This window comes from Rhinopithecus bieti, unplaced genomic scaffold, assembly GCF_001698545.2.
Source record: "Rhinopithecus bieti isolate Rb0 unplaced genomic scaffold, ASM169854v2 scaffold_14330, whole genome shotgun sequence".
Taxonomy (NCBI): domain Eukaryota; kingdom Metazoa; phylum Chordata; class Mammalia; order Primates; family Cercopithecidae; genus Rhinopithecus; species Rhinopithecus bieti.
In genome coordinates this window covers 1,726,583-1,747,815 of record NW_016807931.1, presented here as the reverse complement: position 1 = coordinate 1,747,815, position 21,233 = coordinate 1,726,583, and the positions used below count along the sequence as shown (strand labels likewise).

At 34.1% G+C, this 21,233-nt stretch overlaps 1 protein-coding gene across 1 annotated transcript in view; it reads right to left on the bottom strand.

The window, feature by feature from the left end:
• Nucleotides 1-6,384: 6,384 nt before the first annotated feature.
• Nucleotides 6,385-21,233, bottom strand: part of FSIP2 (fibrous sheath interacting protein 2) — a 93,454-nt gene continuing 78,605 nt past the window's right edge. Inside the window, 4 exon segments of the mRNA XM_017884159.1 lie at nucleotides 6,385-6,585; nucleotides 7,790-7,859; nucleotides 11,312-11,355; nucleotides 15,226-15,272. Of these exon segments, the coding sequence (XP_017739648.1) occupies nucleotides 6,449-6,585; nucleotides 7,790-7,859; nucleotides 11,312-11,355; nucleotides 15,226-15,272 (298 nt within the window). The 3' untranslated portion in view covers nucleotides 6,385-6,448.

Below are 21,233 nucleotides of genomic sequence, written 5' to 3'. Positions count from 1 at the left end.
TTCAAACTCTGCTATTGGATCCCTCTAGTAATTTTTTCTTTTAGTTATGGTATATTTCAGCCTCAGAATTTCTATGTGATTTCCTTTCTACTACTGTGGTAACATATACATTACATAAAATTTTCCATTTTTATCATTTTAATGATTTTAAATCATTAAATGATTTTAAATCATTTAAACATTTTAAATCATTAAATCATTTTAAATCATTAAATCATTCTAACATAACTTAATGTTCTCTAACATTAAGTATATTCCCTAACATTAAGTATATACATTAATATACGTTAAGTATATTCACCTGTTTTGTGATTATCGTTTCTATTCATTACCAGAACTTATAATTCCAAAGAGAAACACTGTGCTCATTACACAATAACTTCCCATTCCTCCCTCTCTCCAACTGTACTTTCTAGTTTTTCCTACTTTTTTGTTTTCTACTTTTATTTCTCCTTTCTTTTCTATAAATTTGTCTACTCTATGTACTCCATGGAAGTGGAACAGCATTTTTTCTTTTGTGTCTCCTTTTCACTTAGCATAATGTTTTCCAGCTTCTTCCTTTTTGTAAAATGTATCAGAATTTCATTGCTTTTTAAGACTGAATTTAAGACTCCATTGGGTTTCTCTCTCTCTCTCTCTCTGTCTACTACACACACACACACACACACACACAAACAAAAAAAGTATTTTATCTATTCATCTACTGATAAAAAAATTGGGTTTCTTTCACATTTAGCTTTGTGAAAAATGTTGCTATAAACGTTGGTGTACTATTATACGTTTAAATCCCTGCAGTTGATTATTTTGGGTGTATACTGAGAAGATAAAATAATAGATTATGTAGTCATTCCATGTTTAATTTTTTGAGGAACCTCCAAACTTTTCCACAGTGAATGTTTACTTTCTTTTTATCATTTTATATCTTTATTAATATTTGTATTATTTTCTTGATTTATTTTATTCTTTGTCTATGTATTTTTTTTAGTTATTTTAGTATTTTTTAAATAGTTGTTTTATAGTCTTCGTATAATTAATCCAAAGTATAAACTTCCTTAGGCATGGCTTCTAGTTATTTACTTTGTTCCTTTAAATGAGCCATACTTTCCTGCTTCTTTGTATTTGTTGTGATTTTTGTAGTTGTTGTTGAAAACTGGGCATAATAATATTACGTGGTAACTATGGAAATCAGATATTCCCCTTTTCCTGGAGTTGTTTTTCGACTGCTGAAGGCTTTAGTGGTCTATTTGTTTAGTGTCTTGACAGCGTATTTGACAGTGTATTTTTGTAAAGACTCTTCCTTGTGTGATCACTGAAGTATCCGTTCCTGGTATTCAGTTAGAGTTTTCACAGAGATTTCCTTGAACTCCAGTATTTAAAGAACAGAAACAAGACAAACAAGCAAACAAGGAAATAACTAAAAATACATCTCCTAATCTGTGCTTATTGGATCTGTGCTAGGAAACCCCTTCAGTTCTTAGCTAGGTTTGCACAGAGCCAAAGGAAAAACCTGAGGTAAAAATTTTAGGTTATTTTTGTTCTTTTCTGAATGTAGGTCTTCCCCTATACATGTGTATGGCTTTCTAAGTTCCCCCACATAGAAGATGTGGGCATCTTGATTTCTTAGAAGATTTTCTCCCCAGGTTTTTTTGTTTGTTTGTTTTTGTTTTTCTGGTTCTTTGGTTATTTTATGCCTCACGCGTCTCCAGGTTGTTATTTGGTTTGCAGTGTTTTTGAGCAATGTCCACTGCTTTTCCAGTCTGAGTTCCCAGTTAGACAAAACAGAAACAAGTACCTTGCTTCAGCTGTTCATGTGGCACACAGAAAGTTGAGAATAGACGTACACAGTAATTTTAGAATAAGATCTGCTATGCTCTCTCAAAAAGGCCCAGCACTGGAATGTGGACTCCTTTGTTCAAGACTGCTACTGGGTTGAGAAAAGGGTTTGGGAAAGGGGAAATAAATATATCACAAATCTTTCCTATGTTTCTTGATTCAGTGTTTGATTAATTGCTGTAAACTTTTGACTGTTTTCCAGAGTTCTGAAAAAGTTGCTTCTGACATTTTTTTTCTTATTTGTCAATATTTCTGTGGGATGATAAGAGCTTGGAGCTGCCTACTCCACCATTATGCAGCAATATTAAATGAGGTTTTAGTTTATTTCTTTTACAAAAATGACTACCAAGTCTTCTGATTTTATGTCTGCATCCATTTTGATTGGCTACTCTCAAAGTAAGAAAGAATTTTGAACTAGAAATTTACCCACAAATTAAATATTGATCTAACTCTTCTTTATCTTTTCTTTTTCTTTTTTTTTTTCTTTTTTTTGAGATGGAGTCCCCAAGTTGGAGTGCAGTGGCATGATCTCTGCCCTCTGCAACCTTTGCCTCCTGTGTTCAAGTGATTCTCCTGCCTCATCCTCCTGAGCAGCTGGGATTACAGGCACCCACCAACATGTGCAGCTGATTTTTTTTGTATTGTTAGTAGAGATGGAGTTTTACCATGTTGGCCAGGCTAGTCTTGATCTACTGACCTCAAGTGATCTGCCCTCCTTGGCTTCCCAAAGTCCTGGGATTACAGGCATGAGTCACCATGCCCAGCCATAACTCTTCTTTTTCTAACTCAAAGTATATTTTAGCAGAATGCTCATATGCCTTTTCAACAATATATTCAATAAGTAAATCACTAAAGAAATCAACATTTGAACTACACAAACTAATTTTTGTAATGGAATTTTATTGGGGGAACCTGCTCCCAATATTTCAAGGTAGGTTCTTTCTATTTTCCATAAATGCCGGCCAGCTGAGAAATAAAGACTACAAAGAAAGGAATGTTATAGCTGGGCCACCGGGGGTGACATCATATATTGGTAGGCCCGTGATGCCCGCCTGAGCCTGAAACCAGCAAGTTTTTTATTAAGGGTTTAGGGGGTGTAAGAACAGGGAGTAGATCACATGCTTCAAGGGCAAAAAGGAGAACTACTGATAAGGGTCTATGTTCAGCGGTGCATGTATTGTCTTGATAAACATCTTAAACTGCAGAAAACAGGATTTGAGAGCAGAGAAGCAGTCTGACCACAAATTTACCAGGGCAGAGTTTTTCCCCACCCTAGTAAGCCTGAGGGTACTGCAGGAGACCAGGGCATATCTCAATCCTTATCTCAACCACATCAGACAGACAATCCCAGAGCAACCGTTTATAGACCTCCACCCAAGAATGTATTCCTTTCCCAGGGTATTAATATTAATATTCCTTGCTAGAAAAAGAATTTAAAGATATCTCTCCTACTTGCACGTCTGTTTATAGCTCTCTGCAAGCAGAAAAATATGGTTCTTTTTGCCCAACCCCACAGGCAGTCTATGGTTCTTTTTGCCCAACCCCACAGGCAGTCAGACCTTATGGTTGTCTTCCCTTGTTCCCTAAAAATCGCTGTTATTCTGTTCTTTTTCAAGGTGCACTGATTTCATATTGTTCAAACACATATTTTACAATCAATTTGTACAGTTAACACAATTATCACAGTGGTCCTGAGGTGATGTACGTCCTCAGCTTACGAAAATAACAGGATTAAGAGATTAAAGTAAAGACAAGTGTAAGAAATTATAAAAGTANACATCAGACAGACAATCCCAGAGCAACCGTTTATAGACCTCCACCCAAGAATGTATTCCTTTCCCAGGGTATTAATATTAATATTCCTTGCTAGAAAAGAATTTAAAGATATCTCTCCTACTTGCACGTCTGTTTATAGCTCTCTGCAAGCAGAAAATATGGTTCTTTTGCCCAACCCCACAGGCAGTCTATGGTTCTTTTGCCCAACCCCACAGGCAGTCAGACCTTATGGTTGTCTTCCCTTGTTCCCTAAAATCGCTGTTATTCTGTTCTTTTCAAGGTGCACTGATTTCATATTGTTCAAACACATATTTTACAATCAATTTATACAGTTAACACAATTATCACAGTGGTCCTGAGGTGATGTACGTCCTCAGCTTACGAAAATAACAGGATTAAGAGATTAAAGTAAAGACAAGTGTAAGAAATTATAAAAGTATTATTTGGGAACTGATAAATGTCCATATTAAAATGAAATCTTCACAATTTATGTTCATCTGCCATGGCTCCAGCCAGTCCCTCCATTCAGGGTCCCTGAATTCCTGCAATAGAATTTGAACCTTCACTAGTATTATTTTAAGGCCATAATCTGTACCCTTCATATAATATTAAGCTTATTCATGGGTTCCAAATTATTATAGTACAGAAATCAGCACGGGCTAAATCTTTCCTGTCACTTGTCTTTAATCAACCTAAGAATAATTTTATATTTTAAATTATTGAAAAAATCAAAATAAAACACTATGTTATGACATATAACATTAAATGAGATTCAAATTTCAGTGTTTATAAAGTAAGTTTTATTGAATCACATCCACATCCATTTGTTTATGTGTTGTATATGGTTGGTTTTATGCTACAATAGCATAATGGAGTAGATTTGACAGAGAATCTACAGACCTAAAATGTCTACTTTCTAGCCTTTCACACAAAATGTTTTCCAGTTCGTTTTAGTAAAACATATAAAGAATCAACAACCTAAGAAATAATTTCAATTTTATGAATCTTGAAAGCTTTCTTCTGCTTTAGCATTAGTCATTAGCTAGAAGACTAATGTTACTTTTAGAAATTTCAGCTACTACAGGTTTTATCAGGTAATAATATATATATTTTTCAATTCAGTGTTTGATACTTTTAGCACATTTACCCTACTAGTTCAGTTGAAAACAAAGACAATGTTTCTCATACATGTCTAACACAAAAGTATTTCTGGATAGTTTTTCCTAGGGCTTAAATTTCTCAATAACATTAACCATTTCTTACTAAAATTTTGTCAACTTCAAGGACTAATTCTGAACTTGATGTTCCTTCCTCTAATTGAGTCAGAGAAAACGGGAAATTTCCTTCACCATTAAAAACTCTCTTAAATCAGAGTATCTTACATTTATATATTATTCAGTTGATAAGTATGTGAATCAGAGTACTTTAAATTTTTACAGTGAAATCTTATGTTATGTTGAAAGACAACTTACAAACACATAATATCTAAGTTTGGGAAACATCATTGGTTTGGATGACATCTGTAAGAATGCTTTCAACAACACTGTCAACTAACGCAAACTGATGTAGAGTGAGCTCTTTTGAAAATAATTCAGAAATGAATTCCCAGCTATTTCTCACCAACCATCATTTTTTAAAAGGTCTGCATCTACAAGTTAGGCAATTTTGTATGATCTTTGGGATTAATCTGTTTTTAAGAGATTATTATAAATAGACTAAACCTCCAGTTAAATAATTTTATTATTTATATGTAAACATTTAACTAAGTAATCACTTTTTTCTTTCCTGTCATTACTGCACCAATCAACTTCATTAAAGGAAGTTTGGTGTTTTAAAACAAAACTTTTTCAGAAATTTCTGCTTTATTACTGGCAATTGTCAAGAAAATTTTAGATAAAATAGAATACGCATTCTCTAAAAATTCATGAGTCACCATTTTGGGGTGATGATATTTGACATTCTTTCCTGGCTGCTTGGTCCATCTGTTGAATCTCTTTATAAAACCTCCTTGGATTCCAGAGGCAAGCATGCTGACGTTGAAACTATATCACAAAGTTGCAAGTTCAGCTAATTTTGAAAAATTTCTTTTATCACTCCACTAGCTAGCCACCTTATTAAATTTTCCCATTACTTTTGCTTTTACAAATGGATCTTGATCTCTATATTTGAGTATAATCTTTCTGAAAATTATTTAATAACTTTATTGACCAATGATTTCTTGATTGATATTTTATCCATAAGAAGTACCTTACTTGTAAGGATTTTTTTAATCACAGGGGCCATTTTATGCATATATGGAATTTATAGTTATCACTTACTTTCAAATGATGCTTTATCTACAGTTGGATCATTTTGCCTGGGAGACATAAACTAAACTAACTTTACTTACAGGTAGGAAAAATTTATCTGGTATAAATCCTTTTATTTGAGTATCTAAATATGCCTTTAACAATGAACTTGTCCCTTACATAGTGTTTCATGTTCAGCTTGGTTTTCATCTCAATTTAATAACTATCCCAGTAACAACATCCTATAAAATTTAACAGGAGAAATCAATGTGCATTTCCTGGTGGGTACTGTGAGTTGTCTAGTTTAATAATTATATGTTTACTCATTTAACTCTCATGGCACACAGGTAATACTAATTATTAACATTTCTTACATCAAAATGCTTATCCAAAGCATTTGTTAAACCCTTCTTTTACCTGGTCCCTTTTATACTTCCTTTTGCTTTTATTTTCAGTAGTATAGGAATCATCTTATAAGACACTATACTATGCTTTAAAAACCATTTTATTTTCTAAGAGAAGTAAGCATACTTATATCAGGTACAAAAGCTTCAGTGTTCATCCTCGTGAGCTGGTGAGGAAGATGTGGAGCTACTGGTATTACATAGAGAAAACACCTTTGACAAAGCTGAAGACATTTTTGTCAGCATTTTAGATCCTTGTTTGGAGACATCAGACTTGGGAGTTTCTGTGGACAAAGTAAACAAGAAGAATATCTTTATTTTTGGACACTGAGGTCAAATACCTCACCTAAGGTCATATGAGTAAAAGGTGGCCCAGCTGGTAATAGGGTCCAGATTTTCTGACTCTTATGACATCATTATGCCTACTGTACTATAAGGCTTCTTTAGTCAAGTATGCGAAGTCCATTTCTCTTTTCTCAACAGAACACTCTCTGAAAATATCTAATGAGTTAAATGCGAAAGTAACTGTCAACTCTATACAGTGTGGACACCTATTTCAGAATGCTCAAGAGAAAGTAGAAGCACATTAAAAATACTGTAAATTCTCACCTACTTTGAGTAAATTTTCCATTGACTGACCCTAAGTGATTATTTGTGTCATGGAAAATAGGATTGTGTAGGTAATGAAAGAGCTCCTATTTGGATTTTTTTGCACCATTTATTCAGCATGAGGTTTTAAAGAATATAATCATCTCAGTTTAACAAAATTATTATTTTATACATAAAGAAATAATTTTATATGTAAAGAAATAATCATTTATGTGCTTTTCTGATACTTCATAAGTTGTGATAGGGCTACTAAAATCCTGTATTTTCTTGATTGTAGTACATGACACTCAAAAGTTATAAATTTTAATATAAAACTTTAATTCCCAGCTTCTTTTGAAAAAATGGAAGAACTAGGAACAATCTAGCATGCCAGTGACTGCAGCTGAGTAGCAGCTGCCTCCTTCAAAGGCAGCATGCCATCTCCCATGAGTCACACATCCCTTCTCAACCTGCTGCTGTTGTTTATGGTACCTACCTTGCTCTTATAACCATTTGAGTGTGTAGACAGTGATGATGTCACATGAGATTGGGATTTGAAACGTAGCTCTGCTGCTTGTTAGCTGTGGGATAACCTTGGATAATGTATTGTCATTTTTCTCTTTAATGATTCTCACTTTTTTTCTTTAAATAAAATGGGAATAGCTAGGGCCTGATATATTTTAGTTATATTATCTATTTTCCCTTTGGTGTAAAGATAGAGAACTACATAATTAACTGAAAATTGGTACTTATGCAAACAGTAAGAATATTATTTCAATCCCATTTGGATAATATGCAAGGGGAGAGTCACTCATTTCCAGGACAGTAATAAAAAATTCTAAACTCAAAATGATGCAATTGAGAGTTTAATTACACCAGTTAAAATAGTACATGTTGTACCTGAAGTGACTTCCTTTGAGGGATTTGCACTGCCAAGAACATCCTTGGATCTTTCAAAGATGGTGATAAACTGCCAAGGTAAATTGAAATACAAACTGAGTCTTTCACTGGACACTAAACACTAGATATACCCATAAATCCTCAAATCCACTAGATATACCTATAAATACCATTACAGTATCTTACATAAAATATATCTGCGCTCTGCAATCTCAAAGAATTGTTCAATAAGGCTGAGGCTCATAATTTTTGGAAAGTAAGATGCCTAAGATTGACACTTGTTATAAATGCAGGCTTTGGCTAGCACTAAATGAGGGTCAATGGTTCAGCCATATTAGCTCATGAAAAATCTCAGCTCTATCTGCCCCCTCTATCCTTTGACTGAATTGAAAAAAGTTAAAATTCTTTTCTGAAAAAAGATGTAATAGTAAGGGGACGAAAAAGGATGTTCACTTTGTAACCCCAAATTTTCTTTTATTGAAATCTTAGCCACTGCAGAGTCTGGAGCAATAAAGTGACTCTGTGGACCTGGTTGTGCTGGGATTGTGTCTCCAGTACTAGTTTTACTCTGTAGACCTTTATCAATTTTGAATGCAAGAGCAGCAATTGTCCAAGAGAGGCATAAAGTAGCCTGGGACAGGTGGTGGGGCTTCAGCTATTCTGAAACTATTGTGAAATGGTAGATTTGAAGGGTACCAGAATTCTGTAGTTGTTCTAAAATGTCATCTGTTAAAAATCAATAAAACAAAGCTTAAATACATGTAACATAAGAGGAATGTGCAGTGTCTATATCAGGTAAAAAGCAACAGATACTATTACAAGAGTTTCACCATAGCTCCTCTAAGAAGACTTAAGGGTGCTCACGTATTAAGCTATTGGAAACAAGATAACTGAGGAATAAAATGGGGCAAAGACAATGTAAAGTACTGATTCTCAGTTGTGTATCCATAAGTTTAACCAACTAAAGATAAAAAATAAATGAAAAATAATGGACAGCTGTATGTATACTGAGTATGTATAGACTTATTGTTCTTGTCACTATTCCCTAAATAATACAGCATAAGAACTATTTACATAATATTTACATTGTGTCAGGTATGATAAGTAATCTAGAAATAATTTAGAATATATGGGAGGATGTGTGTAGGTTATATGCAAATATACCATTTTATATAAGGACGTTGAGTACCCCTGAATTTTGATATATTTTGGAATTCCTGGAATCAATCCCCTACAGCTATGAAGGGATGACAGTACTTAAGTTATGCTGAAAACATGTATCTCTTTGTTAGATACAAGAGTGCTTACCCTTACTTAATGGAGCATTGTTAAAATCATGACTTTAAAGTTTTTATCTAAAAATTTCAAAACCTTGGCTATGTCGGAGTTGGCATCTTTTGACCTTTTCCTTGAAAGCTGTAGATATTGTCTTTGTTCTTTGTATGTTGAATCATTTTGGAATGTATCCTGCACATTATATGTAAGTAGTCAGATTTTTGGTCCTTTCACAATCCTGTAGAGGATGTGTGTGTGTGTGCGTGTTTTTTTATTTTGGTAGGTAATTGACTCATTATGTTCAGATCACACATCTTACCCTGCCTCTCATGGCTGTGGTTTCAATTTAATTTCTGTTTTCAAAATTTTTGTAGCTTTGAGTATCCTTATGTATGTACTACTGTTAAGAATGCAGTTCAAGTTCTCGAAGACTTTTGCCTTTGTAACTTCAGGTAATTTCCAAATACGTACAATTAAGAGGGGGCATTATAAACAGATTTTTGAGGTTCCCCTTTCTGTGATTTTCCTCAATGCCTGACTCTCATTAGCCCCCTTTTCTAGTTCTATGGCTAAAATGCTGTGGCTTTAGCCTCTGCGTGTGTGCCGTTTCTAGTTTATGTCTGCATCTACCACTAAGAGTAAAGTGACAAGAGAAAGCAGAGAAAAGCACAACAGGCTCAATCAATACTCCTTAGTCTACTGAGGACCCTTTCCCTATTGGTCAGAGAAGAATTTTCTTTCAGAGTTTTAAGTGGTACCTCAGCGGCCTCTGCTGCTACTGCCATGCAGTTTCATGAGGGGACCTTGCCTTGAGGCAGGGCCAAGGAGGGAGAAAAAGTGGGGATTCTCCCCAGATTCTCCATGTCACAGGAATCTCCTAACCGGTAAGAAAACAATGGTTTCTCTAGGAGCTACATTCTATCCAGTTGATCTATGCAATTCCAGGATTTGAGTTTCCCTGAGTCTTAGCCAGAGGATATGCAAATAAAATAACAAAACCCAGGAAACTCACAATGGCATTGGCCATTCTTTGAGTTTTGATTCCCCTGCCTAACTCTTGTTATTTATTTTTCAGAATCCTCAGTAGTTACCCACAGTGTTTAGTTGTAATCCCTGAGAGAGGTAAGATGGAGCCTGCCTACTCCACCTTACCCAGAACTGGATTAGATAACAACTTTAAACATAATTTTACCATGGAAAAGGTAGCAAAGAGGGAAGGAACAAAAGCAGAAGGAGTCCAGATTAGCCAGAAATTCCACTTGACACAGTGAGTGTCAACAGGTTCTTAGATTAGAGCTTCAGCATTTCCCTTCTGTTGCCATATAATTTTATTGTAAATTATACTGTAAATTTACATATATGCAAATTATATGTAAAGTGTGGCCAAAATGGAGCCTGAAGTAGTTAAATAAATACTTATATTCACAAATGAGGATTAGCTTCAGTGGGTGACAAATCCAGTATCTTTGAACATTTAAAAAATTATATCTTAAGTGTAAATTATAAGATTTTAAAAGTTGGTTCTGAAAATTGTGCTATATTGCGATATGAGAAGTAACTCCATAATTGATAGCTTATGTTGTATGTGGGGGTAGAAGGACCCACTTGAAGGGTGATTAAACTGAACCAAGAAAGAAACAATCTGATTAAAAAACACAGATGAAGATGTGTAGCTTCATCTCTCATTGGAAACTTTATAAGAAAGATTTATAAAGAGGAAATTTTCTTCACTCACACTGGGGAGTAGGTGGGCTTTGTGAAAAGTTGCCGGTAAAGAAGTAATGTTTAGGAATACAGAAAAATAGAATTAGCACTCACTTCCTGCAAGCCATCCCCCTCCCATGTTTGAAGCCTCTGTTTTCTCCCCACCTCCCCAAGTTTCTCACTTGAGTCTACTCATCCTAGGTAGGGCCAAGTAATTCACTCCCTCTAGTATTTTGCTAGAGACTGTAGAACAGAGCTAATAAACAGAATTGTACTTAGATGCTAGGGAGAACCAGTATATTACTTTGTGCACCTAAACAAGAAATGATGACTTAACCCAAAGGATTTTGTCAACATATTTTAGTATACCAGGGACAGGCCTCAACTAGGAAGAGGGAAGAGGGTATAACAAATTGTGAATAGGAGAATGCTTTCTGATATCCTTCAAATCATACCACATAGTCCCTGAATGAACTATGAAAACTGAGTTGTTCTTAACTAGATCCTAATATATACCAATTAAGGCTAATTAAAAATACTTACCTTAACACTGTTTGCATGCTCTGGCTTTTGTTCCTGAGAACTTTCTGTAGAGATTTAAAAAAAGTAAAATAGTCTCTTTCTGAGGCATGCATATTTGTTGACACAAATCTGATCATATTACTTATTTTTCACCAAAGAATCATATAATTTAAGCAGGTCGAAGAAGTTGTTATTTTAAATGTATAAGCAATTGGAAACAACACTGAAATAAGTGAGAGCCCTAGAATGTTGAGGCATGTCTTAGCCCTTCAGTTAGAAATTTAGAAATTATGAAAGATGAAATGTAACATAGTGGGAGAGGCAAGCTCTGTAATTTAGTAGCTATACATCTATGCGCAACCATTCAATCCCTGTAAGACTGTTTGTTTACCTGTAAAATGAGGGAATACTCTATAGATGATTCTTCAAAGCCCTTCCAGCTCTACCACTTTCTTTACATGCCTACTTAAAAGCAGCTTATCAGAATAAAGAGGAGAGTACGGGTATTATTACATAGTAACTTCTGGGAGAATCAGGAGAGCTTCGAGGTAATGCTCAGAGGAAATTTGGTGGAGTCTACAGAACCAAAAGTTGTCTGAGTTCCAGGGGAGGTCAACATATTAGTGAAATAAATGCAGGCAAGGAGGTAGAAATGACACTGTGAGAGAAGCTTCTCAAGAACCCACTGCAAGGGAAGCAGCTAACCTGCTAAGAAGGCAGAAACTCTGTATTTAAATCTTAGCTTCATTGCTTAAAGCTGTGTGAACACTGAACATCTAACTTCTCTGACTCTGTTTTCTCATACATAGTACAGGAATGAGACTGTCTTCCTTGGCTATAGATATCATATAAGAAAAAAACTATGTATTTTATATAGCTACACTCATCAAGAGCCAACACAAGCAATAACTATCTGAAGTACCTTTTGGGCCAGTATGGGTTGTAAAAAAAAGTAACAGTAAAATCTCAATCAGCTCAAATATGAGAAGTGATTAAAATATCTGACAAAATTGGTTAGATTTCATTGATGGTTGATAATCTTCCTAAAAAGCACCTAAATATATATTGCACATAATTGAACAGATTTTATTTTAAATGAATGAGAACATTTGGGTTTACTACAAGGGCAATGATTCCAAACACAAGTTTTTAAGTTTCTAGGGTATATGGGCTTCCAACTCCCCAGAAAAACTAGGAAGTTGTTTTGATGAAGAGGCATAAAAAATTTCCTGATATTTATGGGGCCCCAATTTTTGGATTTAAGTTACATGAGATTTTATTGTATATATGAATTAGGAATGAATATATCTGGGCTTGATCTTTCCACTTAATTTCAGACTTAAATATCCAATTGCTTATGTGACATCTCAACTTGAATGTCTAAAGTATACCTCAATCTTAACGTAACCGAAGGGGGGAGGGGGGAGGATGGAGGGATTGCATTGGGGAGTTATACATGATATAAATGATGAATTGATGGGTGCTGACGAGTTGATGGGTGCAGCACACCAACATGGCATAAGTATACATATGTAACAAACCTGCACGTTATGCACATGTACCCTAGAACTTAAAGTATAATTAAAAAAAAAAAAAAAAAAAAAGAATTCTTGTACTCCTCCTTCACCTTTGGTTGGTCCAATAGTCTCTCCTATCTCATTAAATCCCTGTATCTACTATAAACAAAGTAGTGTTTTAGGCTCTTGGTGATACAGCTGTTAACAGACAAATCTCCACCTTTATGAAGCTTACATTCTAGAGAGACAGTCAAAAAAACAATTAAAATACACAGTATGACAGAAAGTGCTATCCAGTAAAGCAAGGAACTGGGATAGGTAGTGCCCTGATCAGAATTAAGTTGCAGTTTCAGAGTGTGGCCAGAGAAGACCTGAGAAAGTGACATTTGGGCCAAGATCTGAAAGTAAGGAATGAGCAATGCAGATATAGGGGAAAGAGTACAGGAGAATCAGCAAATCCAAGGGCCATTAATGTATAAAGTGTTTGAGGAACAGCAAGGAGGTTAGTGTGATTGGAATGAATTGAGCCAGAAAGAAAAAGAGGAGTACCTTAGAGGGGGAATAGGATGTTAGGGTGATGCCCAGATGATGTAGGAGTTTGTAAGCCATTGTGATGACTTGAGATTTGGTTCTAAATGAGATGGGAATTACAGTCATGCATTGCTTAACACCGTTACATTCTGAGAAATGCCTCATTAGGTGATTGCATCACTGTGTGAACATCATAGGATGTGCTTACACAAACCTAAATGGTATAGCCTACTACACACCTAAGCTATATGGTGTGGTATGTCTTCTAGGCTAAAACCTGTACAGAATGTTATGACACTGTATACTGGAGGCAACTGTAACACAATGGTAAGTATTTCTGTATCTAAATATAGACAAAGTAGAGTAGAAATACAGTATTATAATCATATGGGACCACTATTTTATACTGGTCCATCATTGACCAAAACATCATTACGTGACACATGACTTTACTTATTAATGTCTGGAATTATCTTGTTTAAGTCTTTACTCTTGGGATGGGACTTCCTACTCCGAGTTAAAGTGTAAATTCCATAAGAGCAAAACCTTTGTCAGTCTTGTTCAGACATGGAATCTCAGGATACAAAGAAAACACTCAGCAAATCTTTGGATGAATGAGTAAGTAAATGATTCAGTTGAACATCTGTGATATTACTAAAGGATATAAGAACTAAGCAAGATCACCAAAATGAAGTTGGATAAAGCATATTAAAACACTGAATTTAGAGGCAGGAGACGTGAGATGCAGATGGAACTTTTGTTTATATATAGATTCACCGGATGCATGTGCAGGATTATTACATGGATATATTGCATAATGGTGAGGTTGGAATTTTAGTGATCTATCACCTGAATAGTGAATATTATACCCAATAGGTAATTTTTCAGCACTCACCCACCTCCTCCCTTCTGGTGTCCCATGTCTGTTATGTTGGTCTGTTTTGGACTCTGTTTTTGACTCAAAGGGATGTTGGATGGGTCACTGCCTTACCCTCAGCTTGAGTTTCCTCATCTATGAAATGAGTATGGTTGTATGAAACAGTTTCTGTTGGCATCTAGCAAAGTATAATTCCACAATTCAGACATTATAGGAGTGGTTTTTGTGAAATCTATGATATGGTCACTGAATTCTGGCATACTTAATGCTATTTTATGGATTATCTTAATAAAAATGATTTTCACTTTCAAATTGGGAGAATATGTTGAATTGGTTGCATGTTTGAAATAGTAATGATAAACTTGTGGTTTGACTTTCAATGTGACTTTATAGCAAACATGACACTCTACCTCTTATATATGCTATTATTGTTAGAACCATATTGATCCTCCCTCTAAGGTCTTGATAATTAGAGAACCTAAAAGTCGTTACAAATTTTCTAAGGAGCCAGTACTACTAAGGATTGAATTAAAAAAATAGAAAAATGAAAAAAAAGTGAAGTACATACTAGCCAGATTTTAATATGAGGGAATAAATTTAGCTTTAAAAAGAGGCATAATCCTTCAAAGAAATAATTAAATCCTAGTAGCATGGATTCTGGCTCAGATATAAACTGCTGTTACAATACACTCTATTTTGTAGATATTTCACAGGAGTATGGTAAATGTGAATTCATTTCACTCCGTATACTTGATACCACAATCAGTGATAAAATCTTAATGGTAATTTAGGCAAGGCAAAGTATTTAACTCATTTTAACACCTGAATGAGGTAATACTTGATCATTTTCTAAAGTAGATAAACTCATAGAAAAAATAAAGCCTGTATTAACTTCAAGTTTGATAACTAAAAACAAACAAACAAACAAACAAAAAAAAACCGCACACACACATCAAAATAGTAGACATTTATCTTTGAACACTCTCTAATTTAAGAAAAAAGAGTCCAACCTTCTAATATTTTAGCACTTGGGTCTGGGCAACAATCTTCATTCTCACTAAAACAAAAGAAAAAGAACATCATTTAGGGTGAATTTGATAAATGAAGAAGTTACTGGTTAAGCAAAAGAACAGTTAGTCTTCATATGGAAAGAAAGCTGAAATAGTGTACTATTCACTGAGATTCCAAATCAAATAAAATGATTTCTGATTGACTTTTCCCCTACTTTTAAAATTGTGGTTATACATACATTAAATTTACAATTTTAACCATTTTAAGTGTACAGTTCTATAGCATTAAGTACATTTGCAGTGTTGTGCAACCATCACAACCATCCAGCTCCAGAACTTTTTTCATCTTTCCCAACTGAAACTCTATACCAATTAAGCATTAAAACCCAATTTTCCTCTCTCCCCATCCCCTGGGAACCACTATTCTACTTTCTGTCTCTATGATTTTGACTATGCTAGGGACTTCATATGAGAATCATGAAATGTCCTTTTGTGCTGACCTATCCCAATTAGCAAAACATCTTTGAAAGTTCATATATCCAGTAGTATGTGCCATAATATCTTTCTTTTTTAAGGCTGAATAACATTCCATTGAATATTTATAACACATTTTGCTTGTTTATTCATCTATCGATATACATTGGGATTGCTTCCACCATTTGTCTATGGTGAATAATGGTGTAGAAATATCTGTTTCGGTCCCTGCTTTTAATTATTTTGAGTATGTACATAGAAGTAGAATTGCTTGATCGTAGGGTAAGTCTATATTTAATTTTTGAGAACCCCCCCAATACTGTTTTCCACAGTGTCTGCACTATTGAAATTCCCACCATTGATGCATAAGAGTTTCAATTCTTGACATCCTTACCCGTACTTGTTTTCCTTGCCTTAACTTCTTTTTTCTCTCCCTCCTTCCGTCCCTCCCTCCCTCCTTTAGTTATCTTAATGTGTTGAAAGTGGAATCTTGTGATAGTGATTTGCATTTCCCTAATGATTAGGGAAATGATTGAAAATCATTTTATGTGCCTCTTAGCTATTTGTATATTTTCTTAGAGAACTGTCTGTTTAAGTCCTTTGCACATTTTTAATTGGGTTATTTTATCATTGTTGAGTCATAGGAATTATTTACATATTCTGAATCTTAATTATTTACTAGATGTATAATGCAAATATTTTCTCCCATTCCATGGGCTGACTTTTCACTTCATTGATGGTGTCCTTTGAAGCACAAAAGTTTTAAATATAATGAAGCACAATATACCGATTTTTCTTTTCTTTCCTGTGCTTTGATTTCATAACAACGACAACAACAACAACAACAAACACTGTTAAATTCAATGTCATGAAGCCTTTCTCCCATGTCTTCTGACAAAAGTTTTTTTTAGCTCTTATGTTTAGATCTCTGACTCATTTTCAGTTAATTTTTGTATGTGGCATAAAGTAAGCGTTCACCTTCATTTTTGTTTGTTTTTTGCATGTGAGTATCTATTCCCATCACCACTTGTGGAAAAGGCCATCCCTTCCCTCATTAAATTGTCTTCGTACCCTTGGTAAAAATCATTTGACTGTATATGGAAGGGTTTATTTCTGGGTTCTTTATTCCATTTCTTTGCTTTATAAGTCTGTCTTTATGTCAGTATCACACTGTTTGATTACGGTAGCTTTGTAGTAAGATTTGAAATCAGTAAATAAGACACCTGCATCTTTGTTCTATATTAAGATTTTTTGCCTATTAAGGGTCTCTTGAGAAACCAATGGACTTTAGGATAAATTTTCTATTTCTGCAAAAAAAAATTATTGGTATTTTGATAAGGATTCCATTGATTCTATGAATTACTTTGAGTAGAATTAACATTTTAACAATATTGTCTTCTAATCTATAAACACGAGGTGTCTTTCTACTTATTTGCGTTCTCTTTCATTTCTTATAGCAATATTTTGTAGTTGCCAAAGTACAAGTCTTTCAATTCCTTGGTTAAATGTATTCCTAAGTATTTTATTCTATTTGTTATTAATATAAATGGATTTTCCCCTTAAATTGTTTTTAAATTTGTTTTCCCCTTAATTTAAATTGTTTTCCCCTTAATTGTTTTTAGATTGTTCATTGTAATTATACAGAATGCAGCTATTTTTTCTGTGTTGATTTTACATCTGGCAACTTTGCTGAGTTAATTCATTAATTATAACAATTTTTATGTGTTCTTCAGGGGTTTCTACATTATGACCATGTCATCTATAAACAATAATTTTTCTGCTTATCCAATTAGAATGCCTTTCCCCTTCTTCTTGCCTAATTTTTCTGACTAGCATTTTCAGTACTGTGTTAAATAGAAGTAGCAAAAGTAGTCATTGTTTTTTTTGTTTGTCCCTGATCTCAGAGGAAATACTTCATTTCTTCACCACTGAGGACAATGTTAGCTGTAGATGTTTCATATATGACCTTAACAATGCTGAAGTAATTTCCTTCTCTTCCTGCTGTGCTGAGTCCTTTTATCCATGTAAAAGATTTAACTTTTGTCAAATAGTTTTCCTGCATCGTTTGAGATGGACAGGTGTGTGTGTGTACGTATGTGTTTCTCTTTCATTCTGTTAATGTGATGTATTACATTGATTTTGTTGTTGTTGATGTTGTTGTTGTTGTTTTTGAGACAGGGTCTCATTCTGTCACCCAGGCTGGAGCGAAGTGGTGTGATCACAGCTCACTGCAGCCTACCTCAACTTCCTGTTCTCAATAAATCCACCTGCTTCAGCCTCCTTAGTAGCTGGGACCACAGGTGCACACCACCATGTCTGGCTATTTTTTGTATTTGTTTTGGAGAGATGGGGTTTCGCCATGTTGCCCAGGTTGGTCTCAAATTGTCGGGCTTGAGAAATCTTCCCATCTTAACCTCTCAAAGTGCTGGGATTACAGGCGTGAGTCACTGTGCCTGGCCTATTGATTGTTTTTTTTGTGTTGAAACTTGCTTGCATTCCTGGGATAAAACCGACTTGGTCATGATCTATAAACCTTTTAATATACTGTTGAATTTGGTTAGCTAATATCGTGTTGAAGATTTTTGCATCAATATTCATCAGTAATATTGTTCTGTAGTGTTTTCTTGCTGTCTTTGGTCTTGGCAATAATGTAATGCTGGCATCATGACTTTGGAAGTGTTTCCTCTTTTCAATTTTTTTGAAAAGTCTGAGGGGGGTTAGAGTTAATTCTTTGAAATTTGTGACATCCACCAATGAAAGTATCTACCTGGTCATGAGCTTTGCTTTCTTAGGAGGTTTTTCAGTTACTGATTCAATTTCTTTACTATTTCTAAATTTGTGCACTGTAATTTCGCATAATTCAGTCTTGACAAGCTGTGTATTTCTAGGAATTTATCCATTTCATCTAGATTATCCAATTTGTTGGCATACAATTATTCATAGTACCCTCTGTTAATCCTTTTTATTTCTGTAAACTCAGTTGCTATTTTACCTCTTTCATTTATGATTTTAACTGAGTCTTCTCTTTCTTTCCTTAGGTAATCTAGCTGAAGACTTGTCAATTTCATTGATTTTTTTTTTTTATTTTAATGAACCAACTCTTGGTTTTCTTGATTTTCTCTACTTTTTTTATTGTCTATTTTATCCTGGTCTAATCTTTATTATTTTCTTCCACTTAATACCTTTCAGTTTGTTCTTTCTCTAGTTGCTTAAGGTATAAAGTTGTTGGTATAAGATCTTTCTTATTTGATTTATTTATGACTATAAATTTTCCTCTTAACATTGTTTTTGTTGTATTCCTTAAATTTCGGTAAGTTTGGTAAGTTCTCTTATTATTTCTTCTTTGACCCATAAGTTGATAGTATATTGTTTAATTTTCACATATTTGAGAGTGTTTTGGTTTTTCCTTCTGCTATTGATTTCTAGCTTTATCCCATTGCAATTTGAAAATATATTTTGTATGTATTCAAACTTTTAAAATTTATTAAGACTCATTTTGTGGCCTAAGATATAATTTATCCTGGACAGTGTGCTATGTGCATTTGAGAAAACTGTGTATTTTGCTATTGTTTTATACATATATAGATACACACACACACATATATATTTAACTATATATATATGATAGGTTGAATAAATCTATAGTTTTATTCACATCTGTATTAGTCTGTTCTCATGTTGCTATAAAGGTCTGCCTGAGACTGGGTAATTTATAAAGGAAAGAGATTTAATTGACTCACAGTTCTGTATACCTAGGGAGGCCTCAGGAAACTTACAATCATGGTGGAGGGAAAGCAAACATATCCTTCTTCCCCTGGTGGTAGGAAGGAGAAGTGCCAAGCAAAAGGGGGAAAAGCCCCTTATAGAACCATCAGATCTTATGAGAACTCACTCACTATCATGAGAAAAGCAGCATAGGAGTAATCACCTCAATGATTCAATTACCTTCCACCTGGTCCTTCTCACAACATGTGGGGATTATGGGAACAACAATTCAAGATGAGATTTTGGTGGGGGCACAGCCCAAACATATCAACATCCTCTATTTCCTTATTTTGTGTAGTTGTCATTCCATGATTGAAAATGGCATATTGAAGTCCTTTACTATTATTGTAGGGCTGTTTATTTCCTCTTCAATTTTGTTAGTATTTGTTTAGTATATTTTAGAGCTCTGATGTTTGGCACACACAGACGCTCCTCAACTTACAATGGGGTTATGTCTCAATGAACCCATTTTAAATGGAAAATATCATACATTGAATATGCATTTAACACATCTAAGCTACCAAACATCATAACTTAGCCTAACCTACCTTAAATGTGCTCAGAACACATACATTAGCCTACAGTTTGGCAAGATCATCTAACACAAAGTATTAAAACTATCATATAATATATTGAATATGGTACTGAATATGTATTGCTTTCACACTGTCATAAAGTTAAAAAATTGTAAGTCAAATTTTCACTAAGCTGGAGACCATTTGTATATGTTTTAATTATTATCTCTTCCTGGTAAATTGATGCTGTTATCATCATACAATGTCCTTTTCTTCCCTCTCTTTTGGTTTCTATTTGCATGGGGTATATTTTCAGTTCTTTCACTTTCAACTTACATGTATTCTTAGACTTAAAGTGAATATCTTATGAATAACATACAGTTGGATTCTGTTTTAAAATCCATTTTGTCATTCTATCTCTTTTGATTAAAGTGTTTGACGCATTTATACTTTAAGTAATCAGTAATAGAGAATAACATTCTTTTGCCATTTTGTTGTTTTCTGCATCTTACAGTTGTTTTATGCTTCATTTCTTCCATTACTGTCTTCCTTTGTATTTAGTTGAACTTTTAGTGACACATTTTAATTCAGTTCTCATTTTCTTTTATGTATATTTTAGGAATATTTTCTTTGTGGTTATTACAAAGATTATGTGTAACATCCTAAAATTATGATTCTAATTTTAATTGATACCAAGTAAATTTAATTGCATACAAAACTCTACTTTTAACACATTTGCCCCTACCCACTTTATGTTATTGAGGTCCCAAAATTATACCTTTTATATTCTGTACCCATTAGCATAAACTTATAATCTGTTTTATGCATTTGTCTTTTAAATTCTTTAGAAAATAAAAAATGGATACATGAGCTAAATTATGATAATACTATTTTTTATATTTGTTCATGTATTTACACTTGTTAAAATTACATAGTTTCATATGACTCTGAGTTACTGTCTAGCATCATTTCATTTATCTTTTAACTTGAAGAACTTTCTTTAGCATTTCTTGTCAGGTAGGTCTAGTGTTAATGAACTCCCTCCACTTTTCCTTGTCTTGGAATGTCTTAATTTCTCCTCATTTTGAAGAACATTTTTTGCTGGATGTAGAATTCTTGTTTGACAGTATGTTTTTTTTCTTCATCCCTTTAAGTATACCATCTCACTGCCTCTTGACCTGTAAGATTACTAATGAGAAAATCACTAATAGTATTATGAGGGTTATTTGTACATGATGAATCACTTTCCTTTGT